This window comes from Arachis stenosperma, chromosome 1 (assembly GCF_014773155.1).
Source record: "Arachis stenosperma cultivar V10309 chromosome 1, arast.V10309.gnm1.PFL2, whole genome shotgun sequence".
In the NCBI taxonomy this organism is placed as follows: domain Eukaryota; kingdom Viridiplantae; phylum Streptophyta; class Magnoliopsida; order Fabales; family Fabaceae; genus Arachis; species Arachis stenosperma.
Genome location: NC_080377.1, coordinates 4,565,189 through 4,588,333, shown reverse-complemented (window position 1 = coordinate 4,588,333; position 23,145 = coordinate 4,565,189). Strand labels below are relative to the sequence as shown.

The 23,145-nt window shown below is 31.8% G+C and overlaps 3 protein-coding genes across 5 annotated transcripts; 2 read left to right on the top strand and 1 right to left on the bottom strand.

Moving 5' to 3' along the window:
• Nucleotides 1-8,842: 8,842 nt before the first annotated feature.
• LOC130962623 (pentatricopeptide repeat-containing protein At2g17670) lies at nt 8,843-11,102 on the top strand. Its single transcript, XM_057888812.1, has one exon. The coding sequence runs from the start codon at nt 8,904-8,906 to the stop codon at nt 10,329-10,331; it is 1,428 nt and encodes a 475-aa protein (XP_057744795.1). The 5' UTR covers nt 8,843-8,903; the 3' UTR covers nt 10,332-11,102.
• A 1,650-nt stretch (nt 11,103-12,752) lies between these two features.
• On the top strand, nt 12,753-13,782 carry LOC130960280 (NDR1/HIN1-like protein 10). The gene has a single exon (XM_057885684.1). It carries the CDS (start codon nt 12,820-12,822, stop codon nt 13,588-13,590), a length of 771 nt encoding a protein of 256 aa, XP_057741667.1. The 5' UTR covers nt 12,753-12,819; the 3' UTR covers nt 13,591-13,782.
• A 1,512-nt stretch (nt 13,783-15,294) lies between these two features.
• On the bottom strand, nt 15,295-21,193 carry LOC130940094 (uridine kinase-like protein 3). 3 transcript variants are annotated; one of them, XM_057868148.1, is made up of 15 exons: nt 21,062-21,193; nt 20,055-20,213; nt 19,653-19,744; nt 19,398-19,467; nt 19,008-19,126; nt 18,703-18,799; nt 18,339-18,418; nt 18,000-18,194; nt 17,809-17,892; nt 17,671-17,731; nt 16,649-16,709; nt 16,419-16,512; nt 16,256-16,328; nt 16,050-16,132; nt 15,295-15,709 (listed from the first exon to the last, which is right to left on the bottom strand). In XM_057868148.1, exons 2-15 carry the CDS (start codon nt 20,203-20,205, stop codon nt 15,536-15,538), a joined length of 1,434 nt encoding a protein of 477 aa, XP_057724131.1. In that variant the 5' UTR covers nt 20,206-20,213; nt 21,062-21,193; the 3' UTR covers nt 15,295-15,535. The 3 variants fall into 3 exon arrangements, with proteins under 3 accessions (XP_057724131.1, XP_057724134.1, XP_057724139.1); XM_057868151.1 differs by having other exon boundaries at nt 20,055-20,172; nt 21,062-21,181; XM_057868156.1 differs by lacking the exons at nt 20,055-20,213; nt 21,062-21,193 and adding an exon at nt 19,997-20,015 and having other exon boundaries at nt 19,653-19,746.
• Nucleotides 21,194-23,145: the final 1,952 nt, after the last annotated feature.

Below are 23,145 nucleotides of genomic sequence, written 5' to 3'. Positions count from 1 at the left end.
TTAATAATATTTGAGGAGAGATCTCTCATTCTTACTCTTCTTTCATATGAACATTCAAGTGCTTTATACATTTATATATATCACCTTTGATCTGACCTCTCATGAATCATTCAAGTTCCTTATGTGAGTCAAATTTGTAATGGAATGTATGTTAATCGGACACTCTACTATACAGATTGAGTGATATAGAGAGAGAAAATAAATTCCTTTTATAGTTATTTTTTATTATTTTATTGTTATTCAAAGTGTGAATCCTACCTTTTTCAATCTATCTTTCATCCCATAAAAAGAAAAATCTGTAAACTTACATCTTTACCATATAATTTACTTAATCAAATTTGAGTTATAAATATCTGTATGGATACATATAATAAATAAACCTTGATTGTACTGAAATTGTGATGGTTGGTTAACCTTTTCAATAGTATTTGAGGAGAAATTTCTCATTCTTATTCTTCTTTCATGTAAACACTCAAGTACTTTACACATCTATCAATATCACTTTTGGTCTCTCATGAATCATTCAAGTTTTTTATGTGAGTTAAATTTGTAATGGATTGGATTATAAGTCAAATTTGAATTATAAATATCTGTATGGACACACACAATAAGTGAACAATGACTGTCCTAAAATTGTGACTGCTGATTAACCTTTTTAATAGTATTGAAGAGAAACCTCTCATTCTTACTCTTCTTTCATATGAACACTCAAATGCTTTATATATCTATATATATCACCTCTAGCCTCTCATAAATCATTCAAGTATTTTATATGAGTCAAATTTATAATGAACTATGAATTAAATTTGAATTATAAATATATGATAGACACACATGATAAATGAATTTTGATTATTTTAAAATTGTAACTACTGGTTACTCTTTTCAACAATATTATTTAAGGAGAGATCTCTTATACTTATTCTTCTTTCATATAAACACTCAAAAACTTTATACATTCATATATATTACTTCTGGCCTCTCATAAATCATTCAAGTTCCCTTGTAAGCATTTTGTCTGCAACATCTCCGAAAATTGGAAAATGATACAATCAATTGAACCCTTTGTGAATAAGTCGATGTTAAATGTGAAATAGAACAAAAATATGTCGGTTAAATTATTCTTCTTTCTTATTGAAAATATTACAATTAGGAATCAAGATAACTCAACTATACATTTAAATGCAAATGACTAAATCACTCATTGTGATATATCATACTCTTTTGATGCCTTAAATTAATGTTCATGAGTTATCTCGCCTTTGCTTCTGTTAAAATTGTTTATGTTTAAAACCATTTCATTAAAAAGATTTATACTTGATTAACTTCTTGTTTACTGTACTTGTTCCTTTTTCAGCCAATACCATGGGTTTGAGCTCAGATTCGGAACAAGTTCCAAAGCCTTCGCCGTTACTCAAAGCGCCTTGCTGGAATTCAGCTTGATCCAGTGGCGGAACTTGTAACAAGAAGCCGAGCACGCCGAGGTGCAGCCAAGTCTAAAAATGCAGCAAACATGTCACAGTCAACTAAGTTCTCTACTCCTGAATCGAGCAGCCAGCCGAGAATTGAGTGGTCTAAACATTAAAATTAAAATTTTGATATTCAGAGGATTGTTGCATTACGAATTTAGTTAGTCTATATACATTTTAGTTTTTACTAATAAAAATATACATTTAAAGTGGGATCATAGATTAGTTTTTTAAATTGTAGATTCAGTTTATTTATTTATCTGTTTAAATAAATATTAAGAATTTAAATTTTATTTATTAATTAATAATAAATTTTTAAATAAAATTCTGATAAATTAATTATTGTGTTGGAAAAAAAATTCCGTAAAAAAAAAACTTGTTAATAATGCGAATTGAAAATTTACGGATTTAAATGGTGTAAATTATGGTTTAAACAGATTGTTCTACAAATCGTGTTCCTTATACTAGGCTCTATTTGCAAACAATACGTTGATAATTAAATGAGATTCCCCTAACCAAAAAAAAAAAAAAAAAGAGATTCCAGTGAAAATTGCATGAAAATGCTCTAGTATTGTCCCATGACACTTGTCAATGGTCATTCTCATAATCATGCAATTCACATATGGTCTATGGAGTCATCTCCGTCGATAGAAGTAGTTCCATAGGCAGCAGGATGCCATCAATGGACCCTCATGTCATGTCATCACCACTATTTCTCAAAAATATACTAAATACATGATTTTTTATAATTTAAAAATAAAAAAATAATAATTTTTATTATTTTTCAAATGAATTTTTACTTATATTTGTAATGAATTGTGATTAAATTTACATTATAAATATTTGTATGAACATACATAATAAATAAATTTTGACTATTCTAAAATTATAATTTTTGGTTAACCTTTTTAATAATATTTAAGGATAGATATTTCATTTTTATTCTTTTTTTTTATGTGAACACTCAAGTAGTACTTTATACATCTATATATATTATTTATGGTCTCTTATAAATTATTCAAGTTTCTCATGTGAGTCAAATTTGTAATATATTATAAGTCAAATTTGAATTATAAATACCTATATGGATACATATATGGATACATATTGTTGAGTTAAGAAATTAACTAAATTAATTAGTGATGACAAACATTATTTTTAGCAAAATAAATAATTAGTGTTGATAAATCAATTAATGAGTATATGTTGCTAATTATTTATTTTTATGTTGCAGGCCTTAATTAAGTTGCAGCAGCCCAACATCAAACAAAAGATATCAATTAATGGGCTGAATAGTAAGTGAAAAATAAAGACAAGCCCGAGTCATTCATCTCAAGCAAAATTCATCAAAGAAGCAAAGCAAGGCACCAACGGGCTGTAGTAGAGAAGAATCCGATCCAAGCCCGATCTGGTTTCATAAATGCAAATCCCTATTTTTTGCTTAACTAAAAGCAACGTTCATCTCTCTCTGGTCAAGTCAAATCAGTTTCAGAAAAGTAAGAAAGAGAAAGAGAGAAAGAGCTTCCTCACCAAGATAGTCACCAAAGAAGTAAGAAAGAGAAACTAAGCTTGAAAGACAGAAGTCATCTCAACAAATCCAAACCAAATCAAGCTTAGGTTATAGGTAAATCTTTTCCTCATACATGCAACTTGGTCTCATCTCTTCTTCCCAACTCTCTGCTCTATCCGAAAATGGCATTCAAGGGAAAGTTGTTCTCTGCCCTATTCTGCTTCACATCTACGGTCACAAGTGATACTTGGGGACCAAGTAGTTTGTCAATGGCTAAGATCAAGTTGACCATGAGAAGATTTCTATGGTTGCTGTTTTATGGCTTTCGGTCAAGATGAGGAAGTCAGAAGCACAGTGTCTATTCTGAGGATTAAAGAGGAAAAGTGAACATGTGAGTTGGTGAAGCTCAAGGCTCAAGGTGTTGACCTTGGAAGAAGAACCCAGCAACATGCAAGGAGAATAAAAGAAGACTTCTTGCTCATTCAGAAGGCAAGGAGAGAAAATCAGAGAGTGAGAACAGTGTTCTGTTAAGAAGTTCATCTACTTGGATAATGCTTTCTTTTAAAGAAGCATTCTGCCAATACTGAAGAACTGCATCTGAGGTTTGCGAATCTGGTTTTGCACATAGCTAAGAGGCTGCTGATGAAGTCAATCTCCTTCATGTTTTACTGATTGTAATGTACTTTTCTAAGTTTATCTTTCTGTAATTTCTTGAGAGAAAAAGCATTGTGAGAAAGCTTAAGAAAAAGTCATGAGTGGAAAAAGGCTGAGAGAAACACTTGAGAGAAAAACCTAGAGTTATTTTCTGATTTCTTTAGGTTGGTTAAGTGTCTTGTATCTTGTACTTGTTTTGGTATCCCTTTCTTAGTTGGGTCAGCACTAAGAGGAATAGTTAGGTATTAGCATAACAAATGTCAAGTTAGGTTAGAACTTGAGTGTGAAAGGATTGGGTCAATCCTGTAAAATTGGTGTATGTAATACTGTTAACTATAGTGAAATTCTTCCATAATTGTGGAGGAGACTGGATGTAGGTTGCATAGCACAAGGCAACCGAACCAGGATACATGCTGGTGTTAGCTTTTCTCTTCTCTGTTGAGTTCTGTTTTCTGATATTCATGAGACAAAAATAAATTATCTCATAAATTTTCGCTGCTGAGTTCAAACAGAATCAGAATTGTAATTTTGTTTAAAAAGGATTATAACAGCAACTTAAAAAGGAAGGCATAGATTCAACCCCCCTTCTCTAAGCCTACCACAACCTTCACATATGATAAATAAACATTGACTGTCCTGAAATTGTGACTGCTGATTAACTTTTTTAACAATATTTGAGGAGATATCTCTCATTTTTACTCTCCTTTCATGTGAACACTCAAGTGTTTTATACATCTATTATATCACCTCTGCCTTCTCATGAATCATTCAAATTTCCTATGTGAGTCAAATTTATAATGGATTGTGAGTCAAATTTAAATTATAAATATCTGTGTGAACACACAAGATAAATGAACTTTGACTGTCCTGACATTGTAACTGCTGATTAACCTTTTTAACAGTATTTAAGGAGAGATCGCTCATTCTTACTCTTCTTTTATGTGAACGCTCAAGTGCTTTATACATCTATATATATCACTTTTGACCTGTCATTAATCATTCTAGTTCTCTATGTGAGTCAAATTTATAATAAATTATGAGTCAAATTTAAATTATAAATATCTGATAGACACATATGATAAATAAACCTTAATTATCCTGAAATTGAAATTGTGACTGTTGGTTAATCTTTTCAACAGTATTTGAAAAGAAATCTCTTATTCTTACTCTTTTTTCATGTGAATGTTCAAATACTTTATACATCTATATATATCATTTTTGACTTCTCATAAATCATTCAAGTCCCTATGTGTTTCACTGACAGGTTTCCTGTAAGTATTTTTTATCTGCAACATCTCCGAAAATTGGAAAATGAAACAATCAATTGAATCCTTTGTGAATGAGTTGATGTTAAATGTGAAATAGAACAAAAATATGTCGGTTAAATTATTCTTCTTTCTTATTGAGAATATTATAATTAGGAATCAAGATAACTCCACTATACAGTTAAATGCAAATGACTAAATTACTCATTGTGATATATCATACTCTTTTGATGCCTTAATTAATGTTCATTAGTTATCTGGCCTTTGCTTCTGTTAAAATTATTTATGTTTAAAACCATTTCAATAAAAAGATTTATACTTGATTAACTTCTTGTTTACTTGTTCCTTTTTCAGCCAATACCATGGGTTTGAGCTCAGATTCGGAACAAGTTCCAAAGCCTGCGCGTTCAGGAGAATATATGTATCTACGCCAATCTCTGAAAATACTTCTGCTGAGTGTAAATTTCTGAATTTTTCTCATATAATTTAGGATTTGTTCATCATTTTCAGAGCAACTTTGATGATGAGAGGAGAAGAAGAGCAAGCACAGATTATACTACTAATTAAATAAGTTTGTTATTTGAAGAATAATGTTACAAGAATTTGGAGTTAGAAGAAGAGTGAATAAATATTAATTTTTTTATTTATATTATTTTATTAGGTTCCTTACAAAAAAAATAAGATTCCAGTGGGAATTGCATGAAAATGCTCTAATATTGTCCCATGACACTTGTCAATTGTCATTCTCATAATCATGCAATTCACATATGGTCTATGGAGTCATCTCCGTCGATAGAAGTAGTTCCATAGATTAAGTAATGAAGTATATAACATACATTGTTCTTTTATTTTATAAAGACTTAGTTTTGTAACAATTAGTATATTTTATAAAACATAAGGATAGTGTAATTTATACTAAAATTAAATAAAAAGTTGTCATGCCTGATAGCATATGAACTCAAATAACAAATAGTGTAATTTATACTAAAATTTATTGTTGAGCTTTATGTCACTTAATCTAGTTAATACAGAATCTTCAAAGCAGATACTCACATAAGTCCTGCTTTTCACTCTGGTTATCTCCACTAGTGGATTATATTCTCTTAAAAGCCATGTGAATTATTTGAAGCAAAAAAATAATCACAAAATTTATGAGTGATTTGTGCAACAAATCTTATAAGTTCATTTTCAAGGGAAATATTCCCTTCTGGTACTGTAATACATAAGTTTACAAATTGTCTTTTTTTTCATGACTTAAGAAAACTCAACTGATTTATTTTTTAAAAAATATAATATTTGTCTATTTTAAAACTTTATACAAATATGTTAAAAGTCAAAACAAAACTTGCTTTGCACAAGCCTATGATCCATTTTAATTTCTTTCTGGATGAACAAACCTCTAGCACGCTAAACTCTTAACAAATTATTATGAATGTGTCAAAATCTAAACTCTCTTTCTTTATGGATTCAGTTTTAAGATTATATACACCGAATTAATAATGCATGAATATGTCTGAAGAAACCAACATAAGTTCAAAGGACAAATCTGGTTCTGTTATTATAGTAAATAGGTACACATGAGATTTTCATTTGAGCATTCTCAAACAAAAGCACAAGAAAATGATGTTCTCAAAGCTCACTTCAAGATTTTGTTTAAAACTAAAATTCTGCCACTTCAACCTATTTCTCCCATGGCAATGGATTGTGAGTCAAATTTGAATTATAAATATCTGTATAGACACACATGATAAATGAATCTTGACTGTTCTGAAATTGTGATTACTGGTTAACCTTTTTAGTAGTATTTGAAGAGAGATCTCTCATTCTTACTCTTTTTTCATGTAAACACTCAAGTGTTTTATACCTCTATATATATCACCTCTGACCTCTCATGAATCATTCAAATTCTTTATGTGAGTTAAATTTGTAAAGGACTAAGTCAAATTTGAATTATAAATATCTGTATAGACACATATGATAAATGAACATTAACTGTCCTGAAATTGTGACTGTTGATCAACCTTTTCAACAGTATTTGAAGAGAAATTTCTGGTTTTTACTTTTCTTTCATGTGAACGCTCAAGTGCTTTATGCATCTATATATATCACCTCTGGCCTCTCATGAATCATTCAAGTTCTCTATGTGAATTAAACTTGTAATGGGCTGAATCAAATTTTAATTATAAATATCTGATGGACACACATGATAAATGAACCTTGATTATCCTGAAATTGTGACTGTTGATTAATCTTTTCAACAGTATTTGAGAAAAAATCTCTCATTCTTATTCTTCTTTTATGTGAACACTCAAGTACTTTATACATCTATATATATCATTTTTGGCCTCTCATAAATCATTCAAATTTCCTATGTGTTTTGCTGACAAGTTCCCTTTAAGCATTTTTTGTCTGCAACATGTCCGAAAATTGGAAAATGATACAATCAATTGAATCCTTTGTGAATGAGTTTATGTTAAATGTGAAATAGAAGAAAAATATGTTAGATAAATTATTCTTCTTATTAATGTTACAAATGTGAGAAGTGTATGATGTTAGTAGCACATCAAAAAAAGCAAAAAAGAATAAGGAGTTTATAATATAAGAGACCCATTAATTTATTATCTTAATGTTTTGTTGGATTTGGTGTCTTATCATCTTATATTTCCTCGCTTAAGCGAAGCAACTTCCCCAAAAGGAGATGAATCTTCCTCGCCGTTCCTCAAAGCGCCTTGCTGGAATTCAGCTTGATCCAGTGCCGGAACTTGTAACAAGATGCCACGGCTCAAACCTTTTAATATAAATTATGGTTCAATAAAATACTCTAGTATTGTCCTACGACACTTGTCAATTGTCATTTTCATAATCATGCAATTCACATATGGTCTATGGAGTCATCTCCATCGATAGAAGAAGTTCCATAGGCAGCAGGATGCCATAAATGGACCCTCATGTCATGTCATCACCACTACTTCATGGCGTTGCCTTCCATGCTTGGAGTGGTGATAGAAGGTGCCTCGTGTGTGTGTAAGTGGGAGTGGGTAGAGACTAGAGAGGGAACAAAATGCAAATTTCATGTATCTTATTAATTTTCCATCATAATCTTGGACTTATTAAATTTCAAGATATTTAATATAACATATAATTTCACTATTTACGTTTTATATTTTTATTTAGGTTAAAAGAAAAATATTAAGTAAAGTATACAAATAATGGATAAAGAATATTAGTTATAATAAATAATTATTTTTAAAATATTTAATACCAAGTTGAATATAATAATAATCAATAAATTATAGTATATTATAAAAATAACAAATAATAAGTAGTAGATATGATTTTTAGAATAATTAATTACATTTAAATTTTACAAACCAAAATGGTAAATATTTAAGTAATGTTTACTTATTTATTGAGTTTAATTTTGATTAACTATCCATGTAAAATAATTTTGTACATTAATTTAATTTTATTAACAAAAATAACTATTTTTAATATTTATAGTATAAATAGTTATCTAAAAAATAGTATAAATAAATAATTATATAAAATATTTTATTAATCAGTACATAAAAATTAAAATTCTATAATAATTAATAAATTATTTTTTTATATCATAAGAATAATTAAACTATTTTTTATTATTGCTTGTAAAGAAAAAAGAATAAAAATTTTAATATTATTTAAAAGAATAAATCATAATTTCAGACAACAATGCAAAATAAATAGCATGTTATCATAAAATTGCTAATTAATAAAATGATAATCTTATTATAATTTTTTTTATGTTTACTTCGGATTAAAAATTTATGTAATATTAAATTGTTTAATCAATATTGTTTATTGTTTACTTAAACACTAAAACCCTAAACCCATGTTTGTGTTGTATTTGGAGGAGCTTTGAGACTCTACTGTTATTCTCTGCCTCCTTTCTTGTTCCCCTCCCATCTCTACTCTCAGAAGAAGAAGAAGAAGAAGAAGAAGAAGAAGAAGAAGAAGAAGGACAAAATGGGAAAAATACCACCTGCATTTCGATCCGCTGTCACAAACCCTCAATTCAGAAACCCATCTTCTCTACTTCCTCCGTCCTCTCCATCCTCCAAACCCCATCACTTTCCCAAGAAAACCCCTTCTCATTTTCCCGGAAAATCCCGAAAACCTAACAACCAGCAACAACCTCCGAAAACCCCCGTTCTCTTCAAATCCCCGAGCCTCCAAGAAGCCAAGACCGTCTTCAACTCCATAATCAAAACCTCCGATTCCGCAAATGCTTCCATTGACCCTCGATTCCACAATTCCCTTCTTCAATCCTACGCTTCAATCTCCACCTTTGACGATTCTGTCGCTTTTCTCCGCCACATGTCCGCTGCAAACCCTTCCTTCTCCCCCGACCGATCCACCTACCACATCCTCCTCTCCCAAACCTGCAACAACGATTCGCCTCCTGATTCCCCCTCCTCCCTTTCCCCAATTCATAAAACCCTAAATCTGATGGTCAAAGACGGCGTCTCCCCCGACAAATCCACCGCTGATGTCGCCATTAGGTCGCTCTGTTCCGCCGGAAGGGTAGACCACGCTGTTGAATTGTTCAAAGAGCTTTCTTTGAAGCATTGTGTTCCAGACACTTACACTTTCAATTGCATTGTTAAACATCTATGTAAGTGCCGTAGCTTGAGTACTGTTTATGGATTCATTGATGAGATGCGTGATAGTTTCGGCTTTAAGCCTGATCTTGTTACTTACACGATTTTGATTGATAATGTGTGTAATACTAAGAACTTGAGGGAGGCTTTGAGGTTGGTTAGTGTGCTCAACGAGGAAGGGTTTAAGCCCGATTGCTTTTTATACAATACGATTATGAAAGGGTATTGTATGCTGAGTAGGGGGAGCGAGGCGATTGAGGTTTATAACAAGATGAAGGATGATGGGGTAGAGCCTGATCTTGTCACTTATAACACTTTGATTTTTGGGTTGTCGAAATGTGGAAGGGTTGTGGAAGCTAAAAAGTTGTTGCGAGTTATGGCGGAAAAGGGCTTTTTCCCCGACGAGGTGACTTATACTTCGCTGATGAATGGTATGTGCAGGAAAGGGGATGCACTGGGTGCGTTGGCGTTGTTGGGAGAAATGGAGGACAAGGGGTGCTGTCCGAATTCGTGCACGTATAACACCCTGCTACATGGGTTATGTAAGTCTAGGTTGTTGGAGAAGGCAATGGAATTGTATGGACTGATGAAATCAGGTGGTTTGAAGCTTGAGACAGCTTCTTATGCCACGTTTGTTAGGGCACTGTGTAGGGATGATAGAATCGCTGAGGCCTATGAAGTGTTTGATTATGCAGTTGAAAGCAAGAGTTTGACGGATGTTGTTGCTTACTCGACATTGGAGAGCACGCTTAAGTGGCTCAAGAAGGCAAAACAAAAAGGTCAGGCAGTTTAATTTGTTCTTTTTGCCAATGGTTACCTAGGACGTAAAAGTGTTAGTTGACGAAGTCAATATACAAAACTGTGGAATGTTTGCTATGGCGATTGCTAAGAGAAGGAAAGAAGAGGAGAGAAAATCTCAGATTGGCACAGGGAGCAGTACGACACAGCCATTGCAAAGAAGAATTGTCAAAGAGGTTGATCATGGTTTTCATTGGCCAGTACCAGACGAAGATCCAACAAATATTTAAGAGTTAGCTTATACTGATAAGTGATACCTACATGCCTGATGTGGGACAATCTATTTCTCGACGTACTGTGGCTACAGAGTGATGCCCAGTTAGTTGAATTGCATGTGTGAAATGACCCCTTTCAAGAGGATATAGCTTGTGATGTTTCCCATTGGTGTTTAGCCACCAGGCATGAATTTTATTGGATTTTGTAGAATATGTTCTCTCGGGCATATCACACACTCAACAGAGAATTTTGATAGATTTAAACAAACATTTCACGAAATTTGCCGAGTTATTTTAGCACTCAGCAAGCTGTATACAATAAGAAGAGAAAATAAGGTTACGACATGAATTTTACATGAATATTGTTATCTATTCTTTTTTTCTAGTTTTTACTCTCATTTTCATCACCATCTCTTGTAACGAAGAACATATGCAAAGTTTGAGCTTGTAACAGATATAATGAAGGTTCAAACGGAGTGGGAGTTCTTCCGGAATAACTCCTGCATTGTGTTTTTTTATCCTAAAGGTACAAAGAGTCAGTTTTCCATCTGTTCTTCCATCGCACTTTCTGCTTGGAGGCTGTGTTGTGATCTGTTTGGTTTAAGGTTGAATTATATCTCATGGGTAGTTCTAGGAAGTCAAAAGGCATATTTTGAATCATGGCAAATTGGCAACTGAATCCTAATTTTGATAGCAGAAAAAAGGCACGGGGTTTTGCTAACTTATTTTTCGGATTGATAGGGTATAAGTTAGGTACGTGATTAAAGGGTTGTTTATGAAAACCTTGTCTTGTTTTGTTTAACCGAAGTGATAGTAGGCGACAGGGGTGCATCTTTTACAGCTTCATGTGATTTTCATAGCCTTGGAGTGGGCAGACTTACTGCAGATGTGCTCAATAATTCTTGCATGTGCACAGTTAAAAAGGAGCAATTCAGTGCACAAACATCTCGCATAACGCAGCGTTCAGGAAAAGGCCGGTCTCTAAAGGATATAATGTAAGCAGCCTAACTTGATAATTACATGAGTGAGTGACTGGTTCCACAGTTATAATTCGCGATTTTGTGGTCACACGGAGATTTAGAGTTAGAAAATGTGTGGAATCCATAAATTAGTGAGTACTGCTTTAAAAAAATGGATCCATGTTTATTATGAGTGCATCTAAATGGGATGCGTTAAATTTGTGTGGAATTTATTTCGGGTGTCTTGCCAATATTAGAAGTGATTGTTCAGTCTCCTTAGGAGGAACCGAATTCTAGAAAGCCCTTTCAGCTTCTTCTTCGACATGTGGTGCAATGGATTATTAGGCCAGCTTTTTTTATTTTTTTGGTTTCTCACGTTCTAACCCGATAAGCCAAGGAATAATCCCTTGTGGATCGGAGTTCCATTTAAGGGTGCACAAGGTGGGATTTGAACCCTAATACTTGCTTAAGCAGACTAGTGAGTTAACCACTAGATCAACCCAACTTAGTTATTAGGTCAGTTTATATCAACTTTTGAGGCCCTTGTCCACGTAGAAGAATGAGCATAGCACTATATACTATATAGCATAAATTGCGTACATGCTCAATTCCTGTGATTGAGACTCGGAAGAAAAGCATGGACTTCATCACTGTATCCATAAAAAGAAGGGGTCACTATCCAGCATTGTTTTATTCTTTGTTTTATATATTTTCTATCAGCTAGCTTCCTTAGTCCTTAAACATCCTACCCCATCAAATACATAGTTTTGGAATATACAAGACATCTTGTTAACTAATTTTAATTTTCTAATAGATAATGTATAAGTTGATATGATATTTCGTAATGAGTACAATAGAAAGATTTTAAAGACTTCAATTGAGTAGTGTATAATTCTGTTCAATTTACCATTTTGACCAAATCTAGCAGCCATTGAGTTCCAACATTCTTAAATCGTGAAGAAATAAAGAATGTGAGGTGATGGTTCTCTTAAGCACTTGAAACTTCTTTAGCACTTTCTCAAAAACACTACAACCTAAAAACAAAAATTCAAAATCCAATCCTCAAATCTGCTCCAACTTTAGTACTTTAGCACCACCACCCTGTAAACTCAACCTTTTGCTAATACCCAGAAGAAGAAAAAAAAATACTACATTGTCCCCACTATAATATCACAATTAAAAGCTACTTCTTATCTTCACTTTTCACTTTCCTTAACACCATCACTCTATTTTAGAATAATAAACAAACACCTTCATCCTAATCTCCACATTCATCTCTTCCTCTTTGTACTACATAGATCACTAAAACATGCTTTCTCTTCCACCGCCGCCGCCGCCGCCACAGCTCTCACCCCCACCAAGAAAACAATCAGAACCAATTTCACTTGACCAAATTGTCATATCAACAAAACAAACAAGAAACCAAAATTTTATTGAAACAAGTGCACCAAATTCTGTTACAACAAAGCTAATTAGGCCACCAAGAACACCACTAAGACAACCTCAACCAAAGAGAACAAATCCAATCATATGGTTCACTGCAGTTCTATGCCTAATATTCAGCCTTGTCCTTATCTTCTTTGGTATTGCAACATTGATAATCTTCCTTATCATAAAACCAAGAACCCCCATTTTTGATATTCCAAATGCAAACCTCAATTTGGTGTACTTTGACTCTCCAAATTACATCAATGGTGACTTCACCCTCCTTGCAAACTTCACCAACCCCAACAAAAAAATCAACGTCCTTTTCGAGTCTTTAGACGTCGAGCTCTTCTTCTCTGAGAGGCTCATATCGGCACAGTCGATAGAGCCGTTCGCTCAGAGGAGAAGAGAAAGCAAGTTGCAATCAGTGAACTTCATATCTAGCTTGGTGTTTTTGCCTCAGGATATTGGTGTGAAGCTTCAAAAGCAAGTTCAGAACAATAGGGTAATCTACAATGTGAAGGGAACATTTAGAGTGAAAATCACCATTGGTCTAATTCATGTATCTTATTGGTTGCATAGTAGATGCCAGATTGAGATGACTGGTCCACCAACTGGAGTATTAGTAGCAAGAAACTGCATAACAAAGAGATGAACATAAGGTTCTGCTTTGCTTGTTTGATTTAATGTTTTTTACACTATATAGTTGTGCATAAGAATGATTCTGTAAAGTGTTTGATAAATATACCATATGATATAGATGGTAAAAGAATGAAAAAGGGAAAATGATCAGATGATGAATTTCAAGGTGTTTGGTATGTAGATAATTAAATCAGAGAATATGATGTTGGGGGATTCATTTCATCTGCAAATAACAAATAAATGTTCAAATTATCTTTACTACTCTTGATTTTATCAGGGAATAGGTACTTTTGTTATATTTGACTTATTTAATCATTTTGGTATAGTTTTCTACTAGTTAGGCACTTAGACATAGTAATTTCTTTTCTAATTATTCTATTAATTCTTATAATTTTATCAAATTTTTAATTAGACTCTTGTAATTTAAAAGTTTGTAATATATATCAATATTAGATAAAAATTTGTAATTAGATTTTTATCTTTACTAGTTATTTTTTCAGAAAAAAAAAACAATAAAAAATATTTGCTTTTAGAATATTGCATATTTCATTCTACATTAAACACAAAAACAAATCTTTTAAAAATATTTTAATAACAATAGTTTGAGACAACCTAATTTAAAAAAAAAAATATCTAATATATATATTCAATTATAAATTTCAAACGATAGAAACCTAATTAAAATTTATTAAAACTATAAATATAAGCAGAATAATTACACCTAATTTTTTATACAAAGAACACAGCAATCAATAACTTGAATTTTCTAAGGGTTTTGGAAAGTGTCCTTCAACACTATTTTGTTTTCTTAATTGCATAAAATTTATTATATATCAGCCGTACTTATTAGATATCTTTTTGACTGTCTAAAGCAATTAAAGCCAAAATGTAGAACAAAAGGTTCTGCAAAGATTGATGGACAATCAACCAAGGTTTCAAAATTTTTACTTGCACCAAATTGTTTAGGATAAAATACACTTATCTCTGATAAATTTAAGTAATGAAGTATATAACATACATTGTTCTTTTATCTTATAATGACTCAGTTTTGTAACAATTAGTATATTTTATAAAAGATAAGAATAGTGTAATGTATACTAAAATTAAATAAAAAAATGTCATGCCTGATAGCATATAAACTCAAATAACGAATAGTATAATTTATACTAAAATTTATTGTTGAGCTTTATGTCACTTAATCTAGTTAATACAGAATCTTAATCTAGTTAATACAGAATCTTCAAACCAGATACTCACATAAGTCCGCTTTTCACTCTGGTTATCTCCACTAGTGGATTATATTCTCTTAAAAGCCATGTGAATTATTTGAAGCCAAAAAATAATCACAAAATTTATGAGTGATTTGTGCAACAAATCTTATAAGTTCATTTTCAAGGGAAATATTCCCTTCTGATACTGTAATACATAAGTTTACAAATTGTACTTTTTTCATGACTCAAGGAAACTCAACTAATCTATTTTTTAAAAAATATAATATTTGACTATTTTAAAACTTTATACAAATATGTTAAAAGTCCAAACAAAACTTGCTTTGCACAAGCCTATGATCCTTTTTAATTTCTTTCTGGATGAACAAACCTCTAGCATGCTAAACTCTCAAATTATTATGAATGTGTCAAAATCTAAACTATCTTTCTTTATGGATTCAGTTTTAAGATTATATACACCGAAAAATAATGCATGAATATGTCTGAAGAAACCAACATAAGTTCAAAGGATAAACTTGGTTCTGTTATTATAGTAAATAGGTACACATGAGATTTTTCATTTGAGCATTCTCAAACAAAAGCACAAGGAGATGATGTTCTCAAAGCTCACTTCAAGATTTTGTTTAAAACTAAAATTCTGCCACTTAAACCTATTTCTCCCATGATACTGTTGTTTTTAATTTTGATAAGCTGAAAAAACATTGTAGAAATTTCTTCCCTAGTAAGGAACTACTGTGAAGGAACCACCAACTGCTCATCATCATCTGTTCCGAAGTACCGGTCGCCGAACTCACCCATGCCCGGTATGACGCGGTAATCTTTATTCAAACCAATCTCAATCTCAGATGTCACTATTTTTATTCTAGGAAACTTTTTGCAGACCACATGAACACCTTGAGGTGCCTGAAAAGATGAGGCGACGATGGATGTTAGTAATCGTCAACTCGGCCCTTAAAAAGAAAGAAACACGAATAATATAATTATGAGTACATTCCGGATGTCGTCCTAGCCGAAAACAGGAAGACTAAAATGCCAGGTTGTCCACTTTATTTGAACAATGCGGACGAAGTTGGCCGGTGAGAGACAAAAATTGTCACTTTGAAATCTCGAAAGAGTAACTTGTCTTCCTTGTTTTTTTAGTGATGAGATGGGGATTTATTTACTCTATAATTATATTATTAAGTAAAAAGGGCCAAAAAGTATAGAGGAACTATGTATAGGAACAAAGAAATCATTGACTTACAGATATCAGGTTGAGAAATATAATGTTGGACTCCGGTACACCCTTTCTTATAAGTAAAGAGATCGCTTGTACAGCCGAATTACCTGAAGATGAATTGTTGATTCAATCAAAACCGTCATGGCGAAAATGTTGATTCAGGTAGCCGTAGGCAAGAAACAATTAGAAACATCAGAGCAATAATGAAAACATGCAAGAGAACAACAAACCTGTGCCAAGGATAGGATCCAACAGTAAAACATGCCTATCCGAGATATCGTTTGGAAGCTTTTCGTATATTAGCTGCTCATTGATGGAAGGTTAAACTTTCAATGATCATGACACTCAAAAGACATAGATATGTGCCTGACTTATACATGCAGAGAGACAAACCTGCTGACCGTTGTCACCTTCTCTGTGAATTAGAATTTTCCCGATCTTGATACCTTTACAGCACGCTCGTAAAGCATTCTCCATACTCTCCCCACTGAAATTAGCAGATGTTAGATTTAAATACAATAAGTGCCACTAAGGAATGAATTATCAAGTGGTGTTATTTGATTTAAATAGAATAGATACTTTAGTCACCATATGGAAGTTCGAAAATTCGACAAGATTAATACCTCCTGATGACAGAGACGCCACACAATCTCTTACAAAAGTCCACGCCAGTGTATACAGAACCTGTATTGAAAGAAACAACCAGAGGTTACCATGAGATGGTTCAAAAACAGAACTTCTAGAGGTACTATAACACAAACACTAAACGCATTTGTTTCCCAACTTGTCCATTGGGTTTCCCTGATTGTAGATGGATGAGCGGTCAAACATGTATAGACAAAACAAGAACAAGGATATAAAAGAAAAAGTTGGAGTAGCACCTATTGTTGCAAAGATGGTAGAATCCCATCTTAGGTGATTTGGATATCTAGAGGTACTATAACATGAACACTAAACACATTTGTTTCGCAATTTGTCCATGGAATTTTCATGACATGTAGGTGGATGAGCGGCCAAACACGTATAGACAAAACAAGAAACAAGGATAAAAGAGAAAAAGTTGGAATAGCGTCTATTGTTAAAAAGATGGTAGAATCTCATCTCATCTTATGTGGTTAGGATATGTAGGGAGAAGATCGGCAGAACATCTCTGAGGACAAGTTTTGGAATTAAGCAAAATCAGGGAGTGGGAGAACTGAGTGGATCCGCAAGACCTAACTAACTTGTGCAGAAATTAAGTGCAAGGGAATGCCATGCTGGCAGGTGGGTGTTCGCACAGTGCACGTGTGTGTGTTTTTCTGTTGAGGGAGAGTGGAGCTGCTATAGTGCTTGCTTCTAATTCTCTTCTATCTTCTCTACAAATGTGAGCTGAATTCCAGACTCATCAATACGAATAATACAATCACACTACTCATATTCTCCGGCTTTTGGTTCCTTATAGAGACCAACTACACTATATACGAATCACCCATGATAATATTTAGTAAAAGTAGGGAATGAAGCATCTATGAAGAACCATAGTGGCCAAACAATCCAAGTAGATCCTTTAGCCGCAAGGATTTAAAAAAAGAAAGAAAGACAAAAACACATGAAGCTTTTATGGCATAATAATCTCAGAAGGAAAGAATAGAAAAGAAGAGGTTACCAGTGGGAGTGATTACTTGCTTTTCTGTAAATGGCAGATGCCCCAGCCCATGTTCAACAACCTGGTCAAGTGCATAAATTAATGAAAAAGCCATATCATAAAAAAATCATGAAAAAAAAATGGATCCTGTCTGCTTACCAAACGAATCAAACGGTCAGAATAAAATACAAAATCGTGCTTTGTTATCTGAGCATCACGTATCAGGGTATGCATGCCCCGTATCTGCATAGAACCAATTACAATGAGGATTCAATCTTTATAGCAAACCAAATTTTGGAGTTCTCCCTAGGGTGAGATGATAGTGAAGGTCAATAGCACAAAAATGGTACCTGAAAAGTTGACTGAATGACATATAAATTGGAATATATTTTACACAGGTCATGTTGACCAAGCTTCGTGCGGATATGCTGTACAATCAGGTCAATGGCTACATGATTATCTCCCCCACGCGGTATAATGATATCAGCATACTTCTTTGTAGGGAGAATAAAATCATCAAAAGCTGGTTTCACAAATTTTGAATACTGCAACAAGGATTACATATGAATCAGCTTGCAAAATCCACTAAATTGAAACATAGCCTTCAAAAGAATGTGTTAAGTTAATTTTATGACAAGCACAAAACAAGTCATTCATGGTAGCATGCATGGTGTGACAGAAGTTGTTACCTGATCAAGAACTACTGCAATATCCCGACCCTTCTCGCCAGTATCTCGTCTAATCCTTCTCGCCAGACGAACATCAGCATCTGCGCTGAACAGTTTAATATGTAAAGCGACAGCTTAACTTAGTATTTTAACAAATGACTATAAGAAACACACTGTGAATTAGTACAGAGGGAAAAGAAAACAATTCCAAGAATAAAAATGAAATAAATCTAACAATAGATCCATATAAATGCCATATGCTACTACAGAACACACACAACAAGAAAAGAATACTGAGAGAAATAAAAATGAAATGAGTACAGATCCCAAATAAATTACAGAAAATAAAGTCCAACTTAAGGGTGAAACAACAATAATAAAAGACCTGTATCAACAAATATCTTCATATTCATCAACTCCCGAACACGTGGATCATGGAAAACAAGGATCCCTTCCAAAATTATAACATCTGAGGGGTTTACCTAAAAGGCACATCACAGCAACATTATTTGAATGGCAGTGACATATTATGTAATTGTATTCTTGACAATCAAAATTATGCATCGGGATTAAAATGCTAAATATATTTTTTTACAAGCTCTAAAATAGATTTCAATCTAAGGCTGTTGAGAATTTTGAGAAAAGTGGGGCTAAAGCACCTAATCCAAAATGAGATTTCCAGTGACATACCCTTCTTTTTGGATACACATCACTCTTGTAACTCTTGAAGTCGTACTTTGGAATATCTACTGCCTCACCACGCTTCAACTTGTCCATAACACATAGCAATAGCTCAGTATCAAAAGCATCTGCTGATGCCAACATCAGTTAAAGAACATTCACATGCATTAGGGAACCTTGCATTAAAGCTCGGCAAGGCCTAGGTGGGTACGGTTACATTAATGATTTAAATGTAAATGTGTGAAACCATTACAAGATTTCAGAAAAACCGAATTCCAGATTTTGTAAATAAGCTACATAATAATAGAATACATAAAGCTGCCCCAGTAACATCAGATAATATTTCATACTCTATAAGGTCACTGAAAATTAAAGACTCAAAAGTATAATTTTACTGACCAGGATGGTCAAAGTTGTAATCCTGTACACGAGCAAGTTCCTCTTCAGTCAAGTTATGGTAAAAAGAATCCTGTCATAAATTAAGAAAATGTGACGAGAGGAAGAAAGGAACAGGTGGTCAGAGTAATAAATAAAGAAAGAAATTGGAACAATGGGACTACAAAATTAATTGTTTGCATTCTATAATAATTTTGACATAGCTAATAAATCTCAATTTTGATGATATTATAAGCAGTAACAAAAAGAAATCACTACCTGATTAACTAATACAACTCGTTGATCATGAAGTTGCTGAATAATCATATCACAAACTGCAGTCTTGCCTGATGCTGCACCACCAGCAACACCTGCATGATGAAACACAAACAATAAATAAATTAAATTCCCCACAAAAATGATGGAAATTTTGTAAATTGAAACTAAAGGCGCATCCCAATTAAGACTCTCGTTTTTTATTAGTATTTCAGAAAGCAGTAGATGTTTGTTCAATAATAACTATATATGTAGTAGCTATCATCAACAAATTGAAGCAATCTGCAAAGCATGAAATACCCAAAAAAAGACATGTCTTAGTATCCACCTATGACTCGCAAAAAGCTATGACAAATGGTTGTTTATACATGTTAAGGGCTTGTCGTGACTCGTGAGAAAACACACCTATGACAAATGGTTGTTTATACATGTCAGTCGCCGATGTTGTCGGTTGTTCCATGCCTGACTTTCTTTGCTCAAAACCATCCATGTGAAATCCAGAAAAGTGAACCTCGGAGGAAGACTCCATCAAATCAACAGCTGATTTAGTATCCATGCAAAGACCTACTAAAATATCGGTTGATATTCACATATAGAGAAACCAATAACATAAACAAGAGATAGGGACATCTCACACCGGTCCCCATTTAATATCTCATCAAAAACATAAAAGAAAAAGATAAATAAATACACAAAATTTAGTTTTAACAAACTCAAAATATGTCTGATTGGATTAAGTTGAATGAACCAATGATAGAGGACAATATAGTCGATGACAATGCTAATTGGATATGCAGACGATTGTACTGAATAAGATAGCAGATTAAGACAGGTTATGGTAAACTCATTCTAGGTCTTGTAATTTTCATTTTATATGTGACCTTAAACTCTGGTAAATTCCTAAAGCATGCTGAGGTAAAATTACAAAGGTTTCTATTCTCTAATATCTACCACACACCATTTTTCTTTCTTATAAGGGTGAATAACAAGACCTGTTATCTCATTTCCAGAACATTCATAAAACAGCTATAATGAATGGGCATGATCTTATTTTGTTAATGAAAAACTTTAGAAGCCAAAAAAGGGGGGCAGTTCAAGCAAGGATTGGACAAGTTCATTCCAATGCAACCAACACCCAATAAAGTATAAATAATAGTTAAAATAAAAATGCAAACTTTATGCTTGCCCATTTCATCATTGTATAAAATATACAATCCCAATCAAGCAGAGAGGCTAAACTCAAATGGGGTCTCAGATCCCATGGGAAACATGGAGAAATGAAATGAAAGATTGCAGCTTTGATCAAAATTGAATACAGTACCAAACAGTAGTAACATAAAAATCAAGCAATGCTCACAGGGATTTGTTATGATGAAAAAACAACAATAAAAGATGTTGATTTCAGAACTCACCTGAAACTGGACACAAGAAATTAGTTGAAGAGATTGAGTGAGTGTAGCGGTGACCTGCTGAATCAAAAGAGGTTTAAGAGTTATCAAAGAGAGGGTAGTGTCAATGTTTAAACACTAAAGCTTATGAAGAATTTGGTGCTGCTTTTTTTTTTGGTAAATGGACCCTCTATTTCATCTCAAATTACCAATTTCACCATGTCCCTACCAAATCACCAGTGTAAAATTTAGGTAAAAAGAGGATATATATATATATATATATATATATATATATATACGAATCTTTGTTATCGAGTTTATTTTAAAAGCTTTAAAAATTTTCTTTTTTAATTTTTGATTTATAAAAAATAATAATATTAATATTTGGTATAATTTTTAAAATTAAATTATAGTTTTTTAAGAAGTTATTTAAATATTTATAAAAAAAATTTTAAAAAATGACTTCTTTTATGATAAAAAATTATTTATTATATTTCTTTTAAAATAAACACTTTTAAAATTAAAAAACTAGACATAAAATAATTTATTTATAAGTTATTTTTAATATAAATATTTATTGTTTAAACTATTTTTTTAAAAAAATTTAATTAAATTATTTATCCAAACTAGACCTTATGTTTTAATGAAAAAATCTAAAATTATTTGCCATGATCATTGTATTTAATAATTAAATTAAAGTATAAATGCTTCACTATTTATTTGTAAGAAAAATGCTTAATAAATATTATCTTGAAATGTGAAAATGACAAATATATATTTAATTAAATTCATTAAAAATAGGAAGACATGTTTTATTCATTAGATAACTTGTAAGATTCATTTTTAAACATTGAGTATAAAAATCAATTTTTATAAAGTTAAGTAATAATAATATAAAAAATATTAAATCATACTTGATCATTATTGTAAAAGATATTTAGTTATGGTCATTTGAGAGGGAGAGATAGATATTATAGTTGTAAACTTGTAATTATAAACTTCTCCTAAAATCCATTCTCACTTAATTTTCATGGATTGTCACTTTATCAAGTTGAAGATGGCTAACTTCACATAATGAAGAGTCCCATCAAAATATTGTTTGATATACTATGAAAATTTAAATATAATTGTTTTTATATAAAGTTAATAATTAAAATTTGTTAGATAATTTAATAAGTTTTGTTAAATTATTAGTTAACAGTACAATTTTTAATAATAATTAACTTTATATAAAAATAACTTAATGTGAATTTTTGTCTTGATATATATATGTCTATATATAGAAATAACAAAAGTATTTTCAACAAATAATTTATTGTAATTTGAGACATATTAAAGAAATTTTAATCAAACTTTACTTGTAACATTACATATTTAGATGCTAAAATTATCACTTTAAAGGTTTTTTAGTTAGTGAGGTTGTTATTCAATTAAAAAAAAGTTACTTTTTTATTTAAGATTATCTAAATTCTAAACAATACTAAAAGAGTTATAAATATATATTATTTTCAAAAACTGTATACATATATTCAATTTTATATTATTAAATTAATAAAAAAATTATTTTTACATTATTATTAAAATATTATTTAAATAAAATAATATAATTAATCAATTATATAAAATATTTTTAAATTAAAAAATATAAAAAAATTTAAATATATCAAAAATATTAATATTCTAATTATTTTAACCATTAATTTTAATTAATATATATTATATATTTTTTTATAATTTAAATTAACGGTTAAAAGAACTGAGATATCGATATTTTCGTTACACTTGAAACTCTTCAAAAAAGTATATACAATTCGTGTTTCAAACTTGTCGTGATTATTTTAGATTTTTCCTCGCTAAATTTGTGTTCCATTTTTAGTAGTTTTTTTTTTAATTATATTTATTCTTTTGTAATGTTTCTGACTTTCTGAGCATGTCAGTGTGGGTTCTTCAAAGCTGATCGGATTTTTGTAAAATCCGACGTGGCAGTGAATCAGAGTTGGGACCACTGGCTGCTGCTTTCAGCTATATATTTTAACCAATACGGCATGTCGTTTTAGGAAGTTTCGTTCCGCTTCTTAACTCATTGACTCAATTGTCAATTTGTCATA

Coding starts and splice junctions, on each gene's coding strand:
- LOC130940094 (XM_057868148.1), bottom strand. CDS start 20,205: ATGGATACTAAATCAGCTGTTGATTTGATGGAGTCTTCCTCCGAGGTT. Junction 18,800..19,007: donor ATGTGTATCCAAAAAGAAGG/GTATGTCACTGG, acceptor TGTGCCTTTTAG/GTAAACCCCTCAGATGTTAT. Junction 16,710..17,670: donor GCAAGTAATCACTCCCACTG/GTAACCTCTTCT, acceptor CTTTCAATACAG/GTTCTGTATACACTGGCGTG.
- LOC130960280 (XM_057885684.1), top strand. CDS start 12,820: ATGCTTTCTCTTCCACCGCCGCCGCCGCCGCCACAGCTCTCACCCCCA.
- LOC130962623 (XM_057888812.1), top strand. CDS start 8,904: ATGGGAAAAATACCACCTGCATTTCGATCCGCTGTCACAAACCCTCAA.